This window comes from Anarhichas minor, unplaced genomic scaffold (genome assembly GCF_050575085.1).
Source record: "Anarhichas minor isolate MPS153535 unplaced genomic scaffold, ASM5057508v1 ptg000030l, whole genome shotgun sequence".
In the NCBI taxonomy this organism is placed as follows: Eukaryota; Metazoa; Chordata; class Actinopteri; order Perciformes; family Anarhichadidae; genus Anarhichas; species Anarhichas minor.
The window spans coordinates 7,196,318-7,216,936 of record NW_027466476.1 but is presented as its reverse complement, the minus strand read 5'-3'; the positions used below and the strand labels follow the sequence as shown (position 1 = coordinate 7,216,936).

General features: G+C 39.4%; 2 protein-coding genes across 2 annotated transcripts; one reads left to right on the top strand and one right to left on the bottom strand.

The window, feature by feature from the left end:
- Window positions 1-522: 522 nt before the first annotated feature.
- cenatac (centrosomal AT-AC splicing factor) lies at window positions 523-5,191 on the bottom strand. Its single transcript, XM_076104356.1, has 11 exons — window positions 4,934-5,191; window positions 4,505-4,671; window positions 4,128-4,226; window positions 3,990-4,056; window positions 3,765-3,827; window positions 3,311-3,378; window positions 3,079-3,193; window positions 2,934-2,961; window positions 2,341-2,436; window positions 1,997-2,129; window positions 523-1,606 (listed from the first exon to the last, which is right to left on the bottom strand). Exons 1-11 carry the CDS (start codon window positions 5,048-5,050, stop codon window positions 1,483-1,485), a joined length of 1,077 nt encoding a protein of 358 aa, XP_075960471.1. The 5' UTR covers window positions 5,051-5,191; the 3' UTR covers window positions 523-1,482.
- Window positions 5,192-5,210: 19 nt separating this feature from the next.
- LOC142964605 (uncharacterized) lies at window positions 5,211-20,527 on the top strand. Its single transcript, XM_076105000.1, is given in 14 exon segments — window positions 5,211-5,498; window positions 5,858-6,670; window positions 8,749-8,922; window positions 9,051-10,163; window positions 10,166-10,250; window positions 10,654-10,684; window positions 12,511-12,706; window positions 13,154-13,974; window positions 13,976-14,119; window positions 15,094-15,121; window positions 15,241-15,417; window positions 15,560-16,532; window positions 18,765-18,937; window positions 19,069-20,527. Coding segments are annotated over 14 exon segments (5,982 nt in total). The 5' UTR covers window positions 5,211-5,332; the 3' UTR covers window positions 20,157-20,527.
- Window positions 20,528-20,619: the final 92 nt, after the last annotated feature.

Genomic DNA, 20,619 nt, shown 5'->3' with positions numbered 1-20,619 from the left:
GATTATACCTTACCACGGAGAGAAGGAGGTCTTAACTGATGAGAGAAAGGCCAATTGTGAGCTCAGGAGTGGAATATTTACTACATTCCCTGCTCTTGGCCACCTCTCTCTCTTTGTGCTGATGTTCCTCTGTTGCGATACAAAACGCTGTGCAAACAGTAATAGTCATCGCAAAAGCACCTCTGTGTATTTGTTGTTATTCTTGATCGCTTATTCTGCATTCTAAAAGTAATTCATTCATGGATCAATTTAAGAGAGTAGTAGAGCATGCATGCAGACCAAAGTTGGATTTTAAGGCTTAATATGGCCACTGCCCAATGTAACATGGGTGAAAATATGAGGTGGCAACTCAAATTAGCTTGAGACGTTAAGTTAAACGAATATTTTACCCAACAAGAAATGGCCTGAGGAGTGTTAGCGTCCCTACACACCACTGACACTCACTTCTTTATTTCTATAATGAAGGATTGGAAAACAGGTGGAGCTATCTATTTTTAGAGAGCACTGCTCCTACAATGCTGATTATATTGACACAAAAGAAGTTTTATTAACACTGTCCTGTCACATCTTGTCTGAAAGTGGCAAACATTTGCATACTCTTAACATGATCTGAAAGAGGAAATGAAAGCGCTTCATTTGGTTGTACAAGTTCTCTGCAAAAAAACACACAAAGACTACACAATAACTGCTGCTCTAATGTGTAGTGCAATTTTGGATTGTTTGCAGAGTAGCATTGATAGGTCAGAATTTGGGGCAGAGACCAAACCAAAAACACTTATTCAATGATGCCGTCTTTCTTTGCCCCATACGGACGAATGTCCTTCAAATGGATAATACATTTAAGGTTTTACCAAGTTGTGATCTAAATGTTGGACTCAACAGCCTGCCTTCATGTTATCACACAGCCTTTGTTACTCGAGTGGCTGGCGCCCCCTGCTGTTCGCTTGGCAGAACAGTCTTGTTATCTTCTCAAAAAGCTGTAGTCAAACTAGTAACTTACTGATCATAATAAACAAATGCCGAATAATAAAAATCTCTCTCTTTTGTACCTTTGATTGGAGTCACTGACTTAAAGCTGATTAAACGGAGCACATCAGTTACCAACTGAGAGGGAACACCAATTTGGTTTAAATCTTTGAGTGTGGAGTGAGTGTACACATTTAAATTGATAAATTATCTGTCGTGAAGTTGGACCATGCAGTTTTTATACAAAATGCAATTAAGAAATACATCCAAGCAGCAATGCCTGATATACTAAGTTAATATCTATACTGCATACTTTCCCAATTATGTTATACATAAGGTTACATACAATGTGCCATTAGCAAACACTACTGTTTGGTTAGGAACTACAGTAGGGTGTCTAGTCAGCCTGGGCATTTCTACAGAGTGCAACTCCTCAGAAACACAGTATAAAATCTCATTCACATCTTGTAAACTATATACATCCCTCCATTCAGTTCTCACACAACATAATCAGTTTTAAGTGCTGTCAGAATTTGTCAGCTGTTCAGTCGTTTTGGCTTTCTTTGCCCCCCCTGTGTCGTGATCCTTCTTCTTCCTCTTCCGTCTGTTCGTCTGTCCTTCCTCCTGTCTGAATTGGTGTCTGTTGAAAAGAAGTCTCATTTGAATGCAAAGACCAGTGAAGTTTATCTACCGAGCTGGAAAATAACCATTATGGGCCTTTTTAACGTTTAGCCAGGGACACCAGATGAAAATGAGCCTTTACAGATCATAAAGCTTTCAGCAGTCTTGATTAGCTGGAAGGTAACCATCAGCCAACAGCCATCAGCTCCTTGCCGATAAAAAGTCTTTATTTTACATTCTAAGAATAACAGGTTGACCCATCTCCGCTCTCAAATGAGTCATGTAATCGGACACAGGATATCAAACCTTAACTTAAGACCTACATGTGTGTAAAAAGAGATGGAGTGAGAGGAGTCTTGCTTTCTAATCGTTGCATGTTAGTAGCAGGTGTAGAGTGTCGAGATCTCACCTGGACTGCCAGCGCCGACCACTGTTCCACACTCGACCAAAGGAGGGAAGCCAGTTGGCGTCTGTGTGCGAGCTGTGATCAAAGTTGGCGCCCACTCTGTTCGGTGGAAGTTTCTTCAGCTTCTCTTGCTCCTCTGCCAAAGCATACGAGGCCATTTGAATTATACTCCAATACTTCTGAGTTTTATTGATTTGTCCTTTAGTGTACATACACAACCAATAAAACATAGTTGCTCGTGGAAACTATCGTCAAGGCCAGAACATTTATTTGAGCAAACTGCTCAGCTGACAGCTAATTTAAATAACACGCTTAGAAATGTGTGCACGTGTGTGTGTGATTCCTACTCTGTTTGAGGAACTCTTGGAGCGATGGACCGATCTCTGGATGTGCTGCAGAGGTTCCCTCCAGAGGATCCTGCTGGAGCCAAGGAGGTAAGGCACCTACGACACACAATGGCTTTATGCTTATTCTTCATCAATCACACGCAACAGGTGAACAGATCTCAGAACTGTTAGAGACACAAGCTGAGATATTTCTATAAACACTAAATATACATCCAGAAAACCCAACAAAACCAGACGAGAGACTGATCTGGAAAACAGATGGAATGAACTTTTAGAGCTAACTAAATTAAATTTAGTAAAGATGTTTCTAATATGGTAACGATATATTTTTTAAAGGACAAATAATTGTAATTATTTGAAATAGTATGAATAGAAAAATCACACCCCACTGCTGACAACATTGATAATTGGATTATCAAATTCTATATCAATGCGCAAGAAAATAAAGAGTTGAAATAAAATAAAAGTACTAACATATTTCATATATAAATATGTACACATAATAATAGTTATATCGCCCAAATCAGATACATTCCCCCCCCCCTGTATTCTGCAGATACATCACCATTAAATAAATCCATGCATCACTGTACCTGTATGTACATTTCCAGTGTTTGAATCCTGTAACAGAGAAACCAAGTGATTAACTGAGGTGATCGCATTTGTGTGAAGAAAAAAACAACAAAAACAATTCATTATTAAACTTGAACACTTTCTCAATTAGAGCTGTCCGTCTACCTGGTAGCCTATGAAAGTCAGGCCTTGTCCTGCTGCGGCCCGCGGTGCTTTGACCATTGACTCGACAAAGCTGCTCCCGGCCTGATGGTCGGACCCCTGAGGCGTAAACTGAGAGCTGTTTCCGAGACAACAAGATGAGTTCCAAAACAACAAAAGCAATCTCAAGTGCTATCGATGATGATACGACGCAAAAAAAAAAAGGACGAAATGTGGTAGGTGGACACAGTGTTACCTGACAGCATCCTCAGCAGACACGTCTGTGCCGTTGGGTCCGTTGAACAACTCCGGCTCTGCGTCATGCTGATATTGATTCAGGAAAAGCCAACAGTGGTTCATAGAGGAAGTCGGAGCACCAATCATGCTTCATCTCAGCTTTTATCATCACAACCCACACACACTTTGGCCACAATGTTAACATCAACTAGGAAGTAAAAAGCTTTTTAGGATTTATACTATAACCTGATGAGGAAAGTTTCTTTCTCTCTAAACCACCAAATAGAAGATTTTCAGCGGCCACAATGTTAAGAGTTAAACAGGAACTCCAGAGGATCATTGGTTAACTAGCTTGGCAGTTACAATAATTTTGCCATTTCCCATAATTGATGTTACTCAAAATCATTTCATCATAACAACAACAGTCAAGGCCACAGTGATGGATACTGCCACTGCATCCTTGGAAAACAAACCTCTAAAAGAGACTGAAAGACCTCTTGACGATGCTTTTCCTGGGCCCGGATTTTATCAGCTTGCTGCAGCCATGAAAAGAAAAACAAGACAAACAACTGATTACTAAAGGCAGATTTCCAGTCTGGTTAAAAAAACACTCCTTTAGACATTTTTTTTAGCCGTAGCATGGCAGTAAACTCTTAGTCTTGCTAAGTTAAAGTGATAATAGAGTGATTTTGCATTACCCGTTTTAAGAATTCATCCTCCTCCTCCACAAACGACTCCAATGCTTTCTCCACCTCAGCTTTAAACCTAAACAAAAACAAACACTTAACCTTGCAAAAAATCTTTACTAAAATAGATTTTTGGCACACTAAGCCTACCTCTCAGTTTCCTCCTCTGTGATGATGACTTTGTCTCTAAACTTGGGGTCCGCCTTATTCTCCCACCAGAACTTGTGAGTATTCTTCCTGTGTTCTGGGCTAAAACCAAGAAAATGCAGTTCATCACAAATACTCATTAAGTCTCAAGTCAAACCTTTTTTTAAAATAAATAAGGCAGACAATATAAATGAGTAAATGTCTTGCTGAGCTTTCCCACTTTGAACTTTTGTGGGATACATGTGCAGTCACAATAACAAACAACTTCTATAGTGCTTCCGTTTGCTGAGGTTACAATTTAAACCCCTGGGTGCCCTGTGAAGCAGGGCATCAGTGAGAAATAAACTAAACTAAATAAAAGTCATTTAAATAAAACGTACGTGGCCATGTGTTCCAACAAGCCTCCATACAGCACAGTCATGTTACCGTCTGTCACATTTCTTTCAACTTCACGCCCACAGCAGTAGCACCAGAATGTCTTCTTCTGCTGAGTGCAATCAAACTTCTCTACTTGAGGTTTTTTAAGTGTTCGGCGAGCTTCTTTCACCTAGGACACGATGGATAAAACGAATACAGGAAACATACAAGTTACACTCTAACTAAAATTGATGTTGTTCGCTAGCAGAAGCTATGAACCATGAAAACCAAAAGCTAGGAATCGGTGTTAGTCTAACGTTAGCTTCAGGGCTAACATTAGCACGTTATTAATAAGTCAAGTGCAGCAAGGTGGAAGATAAATGAGCGCGAATACTCAAATTGTTATAGCTTTATATCCATATGAATAAACTCACAATAACCTAACTACTTACCTTTTCTAAGAATTTAAGAAGAACCACTCTAAGTCTGCTTTGGTGGTTTTTCCCGAAGTTATGTCCCTTCCCGGTGAATGTTGTTTGCTTGCATACAGCACAATAATATGCACCCATTTAGACCGTTTGTTTAAAAAAAAAACTAAAATATGCTTGATCTGAAATGATGCTTCATTCCAAATCCAACTACAGCGGCAAAACAAAAAAGCACTTATAACTTGCTACAGGAAGTAATGCCGTCTCAAAAATGTTTCCCCCCCGGAAGCAGACCGGATGTGGTACTGTTGTTAAATTGTTCCGACTCTCAGGCTAATTAATAATTTGAGAAAGTGTTTATCGGTGTTTTTGGTCTACGCTGCGTCCCAGGAAGAATTATCTGAATAGTTTATTTGATTAGAAATGTCTACAATCCAATGTTTGAGGAAGTTTGTCGTCGAGCGACTGACTGCTGCTGCTGAAGAAATATTCATAGTTTTTGAAAAAACTATAGTGGAGTATGAGGAAGAGATCGATCGTCAGCGCGGACTGCTGGATAACGTTTGGAAACCCGAGTCACTCGAGAAAGGTGTGTAACGTTGGAACTTAATTGTTTTAATAACACAAAACAGGAGTAATACATGCATATACTCCCAGTTGTTTATTATATACTGGTACTAATTTGCAGATATAAAGGCATACTAGTAGATAGGTCTGTAAATCCTCAATGAATTTTAATCAAAACTTCTCTATTGGTTCATGCATTACATTACATTTATTTAGCTGACGCTTTTATCCAACATGACTTACAATAAGTGCACTAGACCATGTGGGTACCATCCGGAAAAGTGCAGGTATATATTTTATTATTTTTGTTTTATGGGCCAAAGTGCAGTCAGAACTTTTTACATTACATTAGTAATCTACTTATGTCATTTATTTCTCTAGAGTTTCCACAACCAAATATCTGTAAGGAGGAGGAGGTTCTCTCGGACCAGCAGCTCTGTATTCAGGAGAGGAACTCCAGTCTGGACCAAGAGGACCCAGATCCTCCACAGATCAAAGAGGAACAGGAGGAACTCTGCACCAGTCAGGAGGGAGAGCAGCTTGAGCTGAAGCAGGAGACTGAGACCTTCATGTTGACTCCTACTTATGAAAACAGTGACCATGGTGAAGCTCAGACTCTGTACTTGAATCCTGATGACACTCTAAATGCAGCAGAAAAAGAGTCTGTAGTCAACATAATTAACCAGTCTGTGGTATCAGAACCAAACAGCTACATACAGATCCTCCAATGTAACTCTCACGTAGCTCATCAGGAAGGAGGCAAGCATGGAGACAAAAGAAGAAATAACTGTAATAAGCACACAGGTAAAAAGTCTTTAAAATGTGACACGTGTGGGAAAGCTTTTAACTGCATGTCCAAATTGCAGAGACACCAGGGCGTCCATACAGGTGAGAAGCCGTATTATTGCAGCATCTGTGGAAAAAGATTCAAACAGGCATCCGTGTTGCACACTCATGTAAGAGTCCACACAGGTGAGAAGCCATATACTTGCAAAACATGTGGGAAAGGTTTCAGGTGGACTAATTGCTTAACACTCCACATGAGAACTCACTCAGGTGAGAAACCATACACTTGTAAAACGTGTGGGAGAGATTTTCGATCTAGTAGTAACTTGAAAGACCACATGAAAACTCACACAGGAGAAAAGCTACATCACTGCAGCACAGATGTTTCAGGTGTATTCAAACCCATATAGGAGAGAAAGTGTTTACCTATAAAACATATTGAACAGGTTGTTTCAGTTCAGTATAAAGCTGATAACTGAAGAATAGAGATAACTACACCGTTTTCCAATAGGTATGTCTTTGTGTTAACATTGAAGTATGTTGGAGCAACAGCATTTGTCAGAACAATCACAGTCTTCAATATCAGCGGAAGGAAGCTCATGCTAATGTTAATGAAACCAGCTTTGATTATATGCTTAAATTGGATACATGTACAGTAACTACTATGAGCATTTACCAAATGTCATAAATATCCAGTTTTCAAAAGTCTACCATCTTGTGTTTTTTGTCAGTAAATGTACAGTTTTAACTATTTATAAAACTGAAAATATAGATAGATAGATATGTACTTTATTCATCCCCAGGGGGAAATTTGTATGTTACAGCAGCAAGACATACCAAGTAAGCAAAGTAACAAATATGAGTAATATAGTGGAGCTAGAAGCCTCAGACATCTCTAAAGAGTCTCCAGACACAGGGATTGACTGTTCTGCCTGTGATCTGTACATCCTCACCACTGATTAGATATGCTGATGTCTTCATTTACAACATTGCAGCAGCTGCCCACACTTGCAACTTAGTGTCGAAATCACCTTATTGGGCACCTCCGATTTTTGTACAAACCATCAGTTTAAAGGCTCCAGGAAAAATGCTACAACTTTCAGAATTGAGGGTGTCGATGCACTTGTGACCACACTCTCTGTATCAAATGTGTTACCGGACTCGATTCTCTTTGAAAAGTATTAAACCTTCTGCCCAAGACATCGAGAGTCTCCCGTTGCTTCTTCAGATTCCATTCGGTCTGTTCACACAATTTCACCTAAACTAAGGATCAACTAGAAATGCAGAGCCAGAACCAAAGAAAGACATCACAAAAGTCACAGTAACAATGTATGTCAGATTCACCTGAATATGTGCACAGTTAAAAACGTATGTGGGATAAAGTTTAGGCGTAAGAGTGACTTGAGAACCCACACAGGTGTAAAGCTGTATAACTGCAACGCATGTGGGGAAGGAAACTGTCGGATGCTAGACTTGAAAAAGCACAGAAGAATTACAAGTGAGAAGCAGTGCACCTGCAAAACCCGGGACCACAGTGCTGTGGGGACCTGAAAGTCTTTCTCACTGTCCCACACTAGAGAGAGGAGTATTCCATGTGTCTCATTTGACAAGGCATTTAAGTTGCATACAGGCAAGTAGCTTTCCACTCGCAAACCCGAGAGAGGACTCAGTTGTTATGGTTTATGGGCTGGAGCTGTTCCCAGTTGACATTGGGCGAAGGCAGGGACCTGTACATCTGGGACAGGTCGAGAGACTAGACAGATAACCCTTCATGCTCAGTCACACTAACGCACACCCTTACCCTGAAAACATTCACTGAATTACTTGCAACGCCTGGTGTGGTAGGCTACTATATAATTTAGATACTATAAGTTATACACACCCAGGAATCCACCCAGGGGAGGACATCTTCTGCCTGAAATCCACATTCAGAACTCATAGAACAATTCATACAGGTTAAAAGACACATTATTTCATGATGAGCATGTCTGACAATAAGGAGTGGGTTCAGCAGTAGCAGAATTATTTGAATTTAGGAGGGCTACGGAACTAAACATTGTAGTACAGCAATGTGAAGATATTCAATTTAGAATGTGTTCAGAGGATACAAAATAGAGACTATTAAATATTCATATAATACAGAACGGTTTCCCGTTTGCTGTTAAACTACAACATTTAGGCCCTGTTCAAAATTGAGACTCCATTCCAAGTATTTTACACATTGTCCAGTAATTTTAGCTTTCACGTTTTGATGGGACATTAACTTCGGTGAGATGACAGATGTCAACACAAATGATACTGGAACAACTCGTTACAGCCATGGCTAATGTTAAAAACATTTTCTTTAAAAGGGCCAACAATTACAAGCGGAACAAATGTTCACGCATTCATTCTGCCGGAAATTGACAGTGTAACATCCAGCGGAAGTAAACAATACATGCGCCGTAGTCGTTGCGCAGCTACTTATATCATTTGTAATTAAACAACAATGTCTTCAGTTGAGTATTTCAGAGAGTTTGTCAACGAGCGACTATCTGCTGCTGCTGAAGAAATATTCGGAGTTTTTGTGAAAAATATCGTCGCGTACGAGGAAGAGATCGACCGTCAGCGCAGACTGTTGGATATCGTCTGGAAACCTGACATTAAGTTACACAGGATAGGTTTGTTAAACTGAAATGGTCCTTCAAAAGACTTCATGTTTCAGGATTCATGTTTATGTCTCTGCTCAGGGGTGCGTTTTTCTGTCATCACAGTCGTATCCTATTTCTTTTGTTCTCTGTCCCTCCAGAGCTCCCACAGCAACATGTCTGTAAGGAGGAGGAGGTTCTCTCTGACCAGCAGCTCTGTATTCAGGAGAGGAACTCCAGTCTGGACCAAGAGGACCCAGATCCTCCACAGATCAAAGAGGAACAGGAGGAACTCTGCACCAGTCAAGAGGGAGAGCAGCTTGAGCTGAAGCAGGAGACTGAGACCTTCATGTTGACTCCTACTTATGAGGAAAGTGACCACACTGAAGATGGACTTCTGTACTTGTGTACTGATGAAACCCAAAGTGTGGTACAGGAAACATCTCTCGGCTACATTTTAGTTGAAAGCGCTGTAGTACCGGAACCAAACAATGACCACCAGCTCCTCTCACACAACTCTCATGAAGCTGAAAGCCAAGATCAGAAAGGAGGCAAACGTGGAGACTCTGAATCAACTAAAAATGGAGGGCCTAAACAAATAGATCACAAAAGCAACAGTCAAAGTAACAATGTGTGCAACCCCACTATGTCAACAATTAACTGTAATACAAGCACAGGTAAAGAGTTCTTGCAATGCGACACATGTGGAAAACATTTTAAGTATAAGTCAACACTGAAGAGACACCTGAGAATCCACACAGGTGAGAAGCCACATTCGTGTAACACGTGTGGAAAAAGATTTAGTCGGACATCAACGTTAAACTCTCATATGAGAACACACACAGGTGAGAGACCATATTCTTGCCTCACCTGTGGGAAGATATTCAGTCAGATGTCAACATTGAATGGACATGTAAAAATACACTCGGGTGAGAAACCGTATTCATGCAAAACCTGTGGTAAAGTCTTCAGTCGGTCATCACTTTTGAGTTCTCATTTAAGAATCCATACAGGTGAGAAACCGCATTCTTGCAAAACCTGTGGGAAAAAATTCAATCGGAAATCATTATTGATCAGTCACATAAGAATCCACACAGGTGAGAAACCGTATTCTTGCAACATATGTGGGAAAAGTTTCAGTTGGACGACACTATTGAAGGCTCATTCAAGAGTGCACACAGGTGAGAAACCGTATTCTTGCAAATCATGTGGGGAAAGATTTAGTTGGACATCACAACTGAAGACTCACAAAAGAGTCCATACAGGTGAGAAGTCATAACAGCAACATCTGTGGGAAAGTATTGTTTGAATTGGAAAAGGCATAAAAGAAAGGCTTCTATTCAAACCCACACAAACAAAGAGCCACATTAATGCAGAACATGAGGGAAAAGTTCATCTTAAATGTCATACCTGATAAAACAATCAATAAACAGGACAAACCATCAATTCCTCCTGAGTGTTCTCTTAGTAAAATCAATACACTTTTGCAATGGCATGATTTGTATAACTGTATGTAAAACATTTCACATGAAAAAAAGGGGGTCACAACAATTTTTTTAATTAAGTAATACATTAACAACAACTGCATCATTTTTTTTATTTCCTTCATGGTATAGTATCACTCATATTGCTGTTAGTAACAGTATACAATTTTGTGATTGGTTCTATTTGATATAAGGTGACTTGTGGAATAATTAAAAAAGAATATATATGAATGTCATATAGGTTTATATGATAATATGTATCTGTTTGGCATTGTGAAAGGCCTACGTCGTTCACACTCGGCATGCATTATGTGAGCAGGCTCTTGTTGTCTAATATGAGGACCTTGTAGATATGTGTGATTATATTCTGTATGATGTGAGATATAAAGCATAAAGCTGTGTGAATGTCCTGTTACTTAAAGATGTTGATATGACTGTTTCTATGCATGCTGTACCAAGATCTTTTCTGGCCAGATTTGTGTTGTAATACATGTATATATTCAAGTAAGTATAACTGGGACTCATTGAGTTATTACTATATAATTATCTATGTTACGATTGACCTGAAGCACAAGTTTGTGTCAACACAAGATGCATGCAATAGTACGTACTTTGTAAGGGCAGCTCTATGTATTAAAAAGAAAAGAGTTAACTATTTGTCTGGGTTTACATTTTATGGATATCATGCTGGAGGTCCTAAAGCTAAAGGACTATTTGGTAATTAGGTTTGAACAAAGAGAAAGACCGGCCCTCCCCATGTGCTCTGTCGTCCTCCGGCAAGGCAGGGCCAAAAAGACAGCTGGTGCAGGTTATAATCAAAACAAAAGATATTTAATAACTACAGAAGCCAAACAGTTGCAAACTGAACACACTATTAATAACAAAATGTACATATATATATAATGAAAGTGAGGCCCCGTCCGCACCACACGACAGACTGGTATGTCTGCCCCATGGTACCGAGGAGGTCTGAGTCTCTTTTGTTAAAAAAACATCATCGAATACGAGCAGCGCGGATTGTTGGATATTGTTTGGAAACCTAAAATAAAGTTACACAGAATAGGTGTGTAAAATATGAATGGTCTTTTATTAACTAACAAGGGGAATATGACTCATAGGATCCTATTGATTTAAATACAAATTAGTTGTACTAAGCAGCTTTTCTTTTACCCTTTTTACTGCAGAATATCTGTTACTTTTACAGCTTTGTGTATTGTAGGATATAGTACAACATACTTGTTGTTTTGGGTTTCAGAGGTGCCGCACAAACACAAATTGTAGATGAAGTTCTACATAGCGCTATCAACAATTCAGCCGAAAATGTCGTGATTGATCTGTGTTCAAATGGACGATGGCAACAAAATGTAGTTTTTTGATCTCATGTATGTGTTCTAACTATAAAGCTTAGTAAGGTGATGATTTAAGACGACCAGATTCACTCTGAAGTCTAAACATTTTATGAAATGGTGTTCATCAAGGCTGCAGATGCATGTGACTGACAAGGAAAGAAAAAGTAGTCATAAGGAAGTAAAGTTCACTTTATTTACTTGACAGCTTAAGTCACTTTGTTGATTAACATTTTTCTTACATACAAGAACTTGTAGTGAGCTTATTAAATAGTATTCCTTGTTTAGATATACATCAGTATGTGAACCAAAATGAAATAGGTCCAACTTGACTAGTTGCAACAAAAATGCTATTTGCTCATTATAACTTCAGTAACACAGACCTATTGTGCACAGGTACGTTCGCCTTTCACACTTTAAATAACATTTTACTGATAATTACAATTTGGTACGTTTACTAACATTTTGAATGCATGGGTATTTTTTATGTTATTGCTACTTGTACTAACCTGTGTTAAGTATTTCCACCCATACTGATATGTATATATATTTGTATATAAATCGAACAGACATAAGTTAAATGTAGTAGAAGAGAGAAATTACCTATTTTCCTGTGAAAAGCACAGGTGTACGACCGTAGGTGAAAACGGAACCAGAGTTTAGCTCCTGTCCGCTGTCGGAACTTCACAGTGTGACATCTAGCCAAAGTAAACAACACATGCGCTGTGTGACATTACTCTCTCTCTCTATGAGTGAATTGCATTAGCTGGAGGACAACATTGTATTGCTAGTTATTTCATTTGAAAATAGCAACAATGTCTTCAGTTGAATATTTGAGAGAGTTTGTCTACGAGCGACTATCTGCTGCTGCTGAAGAAATATTCGGAGTTTTTAAAAATGCGATTGTTGAGTACCAGGAAGAGATCGACCGTCAGCGCGGACTGTTGGATATCGTTTTGAAGCCCAAAATACCTTTACACAGGATAAGTGTGTAAAACTTATTCTTTAAAATACTAACATTGTATTACAATTGTTTGTTTAAAAGTGTCTCATGTGGTTGATGAGTCAGTAATGGATTGTCTAATACATTCCTGTGGATTTAATTGTTTTTTTTAACAGTGTCTCATGTGGTTGAGTAATTGGGTTTATTGGAGCGAATCACCAAAGGCCACTCCCTTCGGCTGCTGGCACTGGCGCTTGAAGCGCTTACTTTCCAATTCAGGTGCAACTCGTTTAGCAATGCGTTACACCTGAGCAGCGGTCCTAGAGAGGGAATAACGGGACAACAGCACAGGGAACACATAGAGCCGTAAAACTAAGTGTATGACATATATGATCCTAATGGTTTTAACATATAACATTACTTGTTGTATGTATAATGCCAGTTTTTCTGTCATCACAGCATTATCCTCTTTCTTTTATCTGACCCTCCAGAGCTCCCACAGCAACATGTCTGTAAGGAGGAGGAGGTTCTCTCTGACCAGCAGCTCTGTATTCAGGAGAGGAACTCCAGTCTGGACCAAGAGGACCCAGATCCTCCACAGATCAAAGAGGAACAGGGGGAACTCTGCACCAGTCAGGAAGGAGAGCAGCTTGAACTGAAGCAGGAAACTGAGACCTTCATGTTGACTCCTACTTATGAGGAAAGTAACCACAGTGAAGATCAACTTCTGTACTTCAATCCTGATGGCACAGTCAACATACCAGTTATAGGCTCTGTGGTACCAGAGTCAAACAATGACCACCAGCTCCTCTCACACAACTGGCATGTAGCTGAGAGCCAAGATCAGACAGGATGCAAGCACAAAGACTCGGAGTCAACGATGAATTCAGAGCTAAAACTAAAGAAAAAACAACACAAAAGCAGAACTCACAGTAATGATATAAACAACTCTAACTTGTTAAAGATTCCGTCTTGCAAATGTGACACATGTGGCAAGACATTTCAGTTTAAGTCCAATTTGTATGCACACAAGAGAATCCACACAGATGAGAGGCCACATTTTTGCAACATTTGTGGAAAAAGATTCCGACAGACATCGGTATTGAAAGCTCATACAAGGATCCACACGGGTGAAAAGCCATACACTTGCAAAACATGTGGGAGAGATTTCAGATTCAATAGTGGCTTGTTGGTTCACACGAGAACACACACAGGTGAGAAGCCCTTTACTTGCAAAACATGTGGGAAAGCTTTCAGGTTTGGTAGTGATTTGAAAGTCCACATGAGAAGAGCCCACACTGGTGAGAAACCACCGTAACTGCAAAACCTGCGGAATACGATTGTGTGGAGTGTTTGAATTGGCAAGGCATGAAAGAATGCAGACAAATAGCCTCGTTTTTGAACCCATACAAGTGAGGACCCACATAAATGCAGCACTCGTGCTTGAAAAAAACAAAGCATGAACAGGATAAACCACCAACCTACTCGCTAAAATGAATACACTTTTGTTACAGCAATTTCTTTGTTGTTTATAAAGTATTTCCCATCAAGAAGAGATCACACTATCTTTATTTAAGGAAATAGTGCATCGTCCACAAAGACATCAAGTTTTGTTAAACTAACTTTTTTTTAATATCCTACATATTACTGTTACTCACATTTCTGTTTGCAACAATATGTCTTTGACACAATCATTATCTCCCAAATCTTTCAATAATCGTTGCTGCACAATGAGCTCATAGTTCCTACAAATGTTAGACCTGTTAAATGAATAATAGTTGTAATAAAAATATATTTGAATACTCAAATGACTGGGTTTTTGGACTGTGATATTTAGGCTCAGACCCCTCTTTCTACTGTTGTTGGGTCCCTTGTGTTGTTATCCTGTCGAAAAGTATTTTCTTTTACAGCATTGAACTTTATTTTATGTTTCTTATGTATTCTGTGATTGGTTCCATTTGATATGTTTGTTTTGGGTTTTAGAAGTGACACTAACCACAAATTGTAGATGACGTGGTGCTCTCAATAAATTTTGCTCACAATAAAAAAAATGGAATTCCAGTCATTCAGACTGGTCTTTCCAAATTGATGGATTGGATGATTATGTTCAAGACAAGCAGCAGGAACCCAAGTGTTAGAAGTGCATCAACAAAATGCTGTCATTTGATCTCCAGTTTGTATACTAGTTTAATAAAAACACGGGGCCATACTATTACAATTCGACATTTTTTTAATAAACCAATTACAACTACTAACAGTCATACTCTCAAGGACCTTAATGCATTGTCACATATTGTCAAATAACTAAAAATAAAGGCAAAAAACCAGCAACTGCCGCGGCGAGTTGTGGCAGCTGCCAGCTGAGCTTGCAACAGGAATGCCTCCGTTAGCTGCCACTCCCATTTTGAGCCAGCTCCTATATCCACTGTAGGAAGCTAATTGTGTAACACGTAGCGGATGTAGACAAAATAAGAGCTTGTAGCATTAACCCCACCTCTATGTATGAATGTAACGTTAGCTGGAGAGGGTGTTGTAGTCAGTCATTGCGTAGGTAAATATATTTAATTGGTAAACTAAGCAATGATGTCGTCAGTTGAATATTTCAGAGAGTTTATCAACCAGCGACTATCTGCTGCTGCAGAAGAAATATTCGGAGTTTTTGCAAAAACTATCGTCGAGTACGAGGAAAAGATCGACCGTCAGCGCGGATTGTTGGATATTGTTTATAAACCTGCAATACAGTTACACAGGATAGGTGAGTAACACAAGTATTTAAATAACACACAAAGAGGTATTGGATTTATATATAATCGATCTCGGCGCTACTGCATGTTTGTTTGTTTTGTTCCTTTACCATCAGAATAGTACTCTTCACCTTTTGCTCTCTGTCCCTCCAGAGCTCCCACAGCAACATGTCTGTAAGGAGGAGGAGGTTCTCTCTGACCAGCAGCTCTCTATTCAGGAGAGGAACTCCAGTCTGGACCAAGAGGACCCAGATCCTCCACAGATCAAAGAGGAACAGGAGGAACAGGAGGAACTCTGCACCAGTCAGGAGGGAGAGCAGCTTGAGCTGAAGCAGGAGACTGAGACCTTCATGTTGACTCCTACTTATGAGGAAAGTGACTACTGTGATGTTGAGACTCAGAGTGTGGTGGGGGACAAGCTTCTAAGTTACATTTCAGTTAAAAGCGCTGTAGAACCTGATCCAAACAATGACCACCAGGTCAGAAATGCAGAGCCAAAACAAAAGGAAAGACATCCCCAAAGCAACAGTTGCACTAACATTGTAGATAATGTGAGAACCCACACAGGTCAGACATCGTCATTGAATGATAATTTAAAAATCAACACGGATGAGAATCCGTATACTTGTGAAATATGTGGGAATGGTTTCAAATGGACTTGGCACCTAACACTCCACATGAAAAAGCACACGGGTGAGAAGCCGTACCTTTGCAGGACCTGCGGGATACGATTCAGTGACGTTTCAGTTTTGGAAGGGCACATGAGACTCCACAGAAGTGAGAAGACGTACACTTGCGAAACATGTGGGAAAAATTTCAGACGTAACGGTAACTTTAAACTCCACATGAGAACGCACACAGGGGAGAAGCCGTACCATTGCAAGTTCTGCGGGAAAAGATTCAGTGACATGTCGGCTTTGAAAGGGCACGTTAGAATCCACACAGGCGAGAAGCCATATATTTGCGACACGTGTGGGAAAGGATTCCGTCAGACATCAACGTTGAAGAGCCACATGAGCATCCACACAGGTGAGAAGCCGTATACTTGCAAAACCTGTGGGAAGTATTTCAGACTAATTGGTCTCCTGAGATTACACATAAAAAGAATCCACCATGGTGGTAAACTGTGATTAAATGTACTCAATTTGTACTATGGACAAGAGGTCACATGATCTTAGTGACAATAAGTAGTAGATTGTCAACAATGCCGTATAGTTTTGTTAAACTAACCAGTTTTTTTTGTACTGCATTACTCATGTTTTTGTTTGCAATCGTATTTCTTTAAAACACTAATAATATCCCAAATTTTTCAAAAATGTTTTCTGCACAGTGAGTACATATAACAAATATGAAATATATCGTTTTTTAAAGAGAGGAAATATCCCCTCTCTCTATTGTTGTTTGGTCACTTACGTCATCATCCTGCCGACTGGAGTAACTTCTTTTCTGACTGCAGTATGTCCGTTCATTTTATATTTATATGTATTTTTTGGAAGAGTTGTTTAACTTGATATGATTTTTGGTTTTTAGGGGCTTTAGAGATGACACACACATTGTATATGGTGCGCTACATGGCATTCTGCTGTTATTTGATCTCATGTGTATGTGTTCTAACAATAAAGCTTTGTAAGGTGAGGACGTAAGAAAACCAGATTAATCCTTATGTCTGAAGTTATAAGCACATTCTTTACATCAAGGCCGCAGATGTGTGTGAGTGACATCAAAAGAAAAAGGCGTCTCAGTGAAGCACAGTTCTTTCCAGTGTTATGGCATGCAAGAGGTGTTTTTCATTGCAGCTCAGCGGTTGAAGGAGAAGTATTATTTGACACTGATCAAAGTTAGCATTAAGTTTAATAATCAACACACTTAGGATTCAACAGTTTCACCTCATATTGGTAGAAGGAGGATGGTTAGCTCACCTCCCAACCCTTGTACATCAATATATTGATTTTTTTTAAAACGTTTTTTTTTTTTCAATATGCTGACTTGTCCATATTATTGAAAAGTATCATAAAAAATACATCAATTTGGTCTAATGTAGAACACATACTTTGCTTTTAATTGATAATTAATAAATTCTAACAGAGCGCTTCTATCTTTACCGGCACAGCTTTTCCAGCCTTTACGGCACTCGTTCACCGGTCAAGGAAACACACAGACCAATTGCATGCGTTGTAAATCATATATGTGTATTCTATAGGCGTCACAACTCCAGTGACATTTGCACACACACGGGAGAGAACGTGAGTCAGAGAAGTTATTTCACATGGTCTCTAAAGAGAAATGTGAACAAAGAGACCAGAGAGACCAGAATGTTAAACCAACAATGTACAGACTGGTGTATCTTCATTCTTATAGATGTCCAGAGAATATGGAGTGAGTTTAGAGGCGGTAATGTAAAGTGCCACTACGAGACAAAGCACACATCTTTTGAGCAAACGTACCCACTCAAATGCGAAATGAAGGTACAACAAATAAATGATCTAAGAGCCCAAAATGATCAGAATCCTAGCACATCAATTCACTGCCCAAAAATGATGTTAACAGAGAGGAATAGAGCTGAAACGAGTGGTTTCAATAACCACAGATAAAGTCCCTCCACACAAATTTCTCTTTTTAGAAGATGAAAATAATATGGATATCGTAAGACATTATTTGGTGTTCCCGACCTTTACCTTTGGATGAGGAAATTCTCTCTAACTGAATACCCCTGCTGTATAGCTTTTAGCCCAATTAAGTGTAGGTGCTCAGTAAACTTTGAGGTTTAAGCAACAAACCAATAATTGTATTTATTGAAATCTGGTTTTGAGTGATAATATAACTTTTGGGGGTTTTCTTGAAATGGACAGTGATACAAATAACTTATAGTAGATTATAGCCCTGACTTGGGCCATTCTAAATAATGATTAATTCAACGTTTCTTTCTTAAAGTATATTTTGTTAATAGCCTAATAATTACTTGCTTTTACCGAACTAACATTTTGAATACACCGTTCAAAATGCTTATAAGTTATTTTTACTTAAATAATCATATTGGATATTTATTTTTGTACTAACTTCGAAGAAACAAAAACTCAGCTTTCATTGAAAAGTACCACATTTCATTGTGAATTGAAGCGAGGTAGATGTCCATCATTTCCACTGATGTTAAATGGACAAGTTGTGAATAAAATGCCAACAGTTCAAAGCGGAAAGAAAAGGTCGCGCACTTCGACTGTCGGAACTTTAACAGTGTGACATCCGGCGGAAGTAAATAATGCAAGAGCCAGCAGCGTGAACTGTTTACACGTGTGTGTCTAGTTAAGGGACTCCGTTGAAACCCTGGGGCAGATACTTTTTTCACTTGTACTTAAATAACAATGTTGTCAGTTGAGTATTTGAGAGAGTTTGTCAACGAGCGACTATCTGCTGCTGCTGAAGAAATATTCGGAGTTTTTGAAAAAACTATTGTTGAGTACGAGGAAGAGATCGACCGTCAGAGCAGACTGTTGAATATCGTTTGGAAACCGGAAATAAAGTTACACAGGATAGGTGAGTAAACATGTAATGATCTTTAAAGAATATTATTACTCAAGAAGGATTCATGTTTATGTCTCTGCTCAGGGGTGCGTTTTTCTGTCATCACAGTCGTATCCTATTTCTTTTGTTCTCTGTCCCTCGAGAGCTCCCACAGCAACATGTCTGTAAGGAAGAGGAGGTTCTCTCTGACCAGCAGCTCTGTATTCAGGAGAGGAACTCCAGTCTGGACCAAGAGGACCCAGATCCTCCACAGATCAAAGAGGAACAGGAGGAACTGTGCACCAGTCAGGAGGGAGAGCAGCTTGAACTGAAGCAGGAGACTGAGACCTTCATGTTGACTCCTACTTATGAGGAAAGTGACCACAGTGAACCAGAACCAACAAGGGACCAAGAGACTCCAACCCTCAATCCTGATGACACGATCAACTTACCCATTATAAGCCCTGTGGTATCAGGACCAGAAAGTGACCACCAGCTCCTCTCCAACAACTCTCATACAGCTGAGAGCCAAGATCACAAACGAGCCAAAAAGAGAGACTCGAGATTTTTTCAATGTGACACGTGTGAGAAGGCTTTTCAGTTTAAGTCAAAGTTGCAGAGACACATGATGATACACACAGGTGAAAAGCCATTTACTTGCGACACGTGTGGGAAAAGGTTCACTCGGACAGCATCATTGCATGCTCATAAGAGAATCCATACGGGGGAGAAGCCGTTTTCTTGCAAAACATGCGGGAAAGGTTTTAAATGGCGTAGCTGCTTCAAAATCCACATGAAATCTCACTCGGATGGCAAGCCACGGATGCATACTTTCAAGACCTGTGGGAAAATATTAATAAAGAAATCATCATTGAACGCTCACGTAAGCATCCACACAGGCGAGAAGCCGTATTCTTGCAACACCTGTGGGAAAATATTCAGTCATAAATCATCATTAACAACTCATGTGAGCATCCACACGGGCGAGAAGCTGTTTTCTTGCAAAATATGTGGGCGAGATTTCAGACTCGTTAATAACTTGAGGTCCCACATGACAACCCACACGGGTGAAAGGCTGTATTCTTGCAGCACATGCGGGAAAAGATTCAGTCGGAGATCACAAGTGAAGGCCCATATGAGAATTCATACAGGGGAGAAGCCATTTTCTTGCAAAATATGTGGAAGACATTTCAGATATGATACTGGCTTGCTGGCCCACAATAAAAGAGACCACACTGGCGAGAAGTCATAATAACAATGACACCTTTTGGGGAAAGATTGTGTTTCAATATAATTGACTTATTACTGAATAAACACTCGAGTGATGTTAGGTCACTTATGTTTTCATCCTGCTCGCCACTTGTGTATATACACACAAATATTTATTCCATATTGTTATGTAATTTGTGATTGATTCAACATGATACGTTTTATAAGGTGACACAAATTGCAGACCCTGTGCTGTGTTATTGTGAATTTTTTTAATTAATGTATTTTATTGTAAAACCTACAATATCAACCAGCTATTTTAAGATGAAACAAAGGCAACCATGGAAACTCAAGATCAACTGTAAATGCACAGTGAAAAACAAAGAAATAAATACACAAGTATGTTTTTTATAAGTTGTTTTGCTTATACTTGATTACATTTGATGTGTACTTTTATGTCTACTACATTACCTTCACAGCTATAGTTATTTTGGTGATTGATATTA

What these genes read in the sequence shown, in the direction of transcription:
- cenatac (XM_076104356.1), bottom strand. Translation starts at nt 5,050, where the DNA reads ATGGGTGCATATTATTGTGCTGTATGCAAGCAAACAACATTCACCGGG. An exon ending in ACAGAGGAGGAAACTGAGAG is followed by an intron (nt 4,057 to 4,127) that starts GTAGGCTTAGTG and finishes GTTTTTGTTTAG; the next exon opens with GTTTAAAGCTGAGGTGGAGA. An exon ending in CCAAGAGTTCCTCAAACAGA is followed by an intron (nt 2,130 to 2,340) that starts GTAGGAATCACA and finishes ATGCTTTGGCAG; the next exon opens with AGGAGCAAGAGAAGCTGAAG.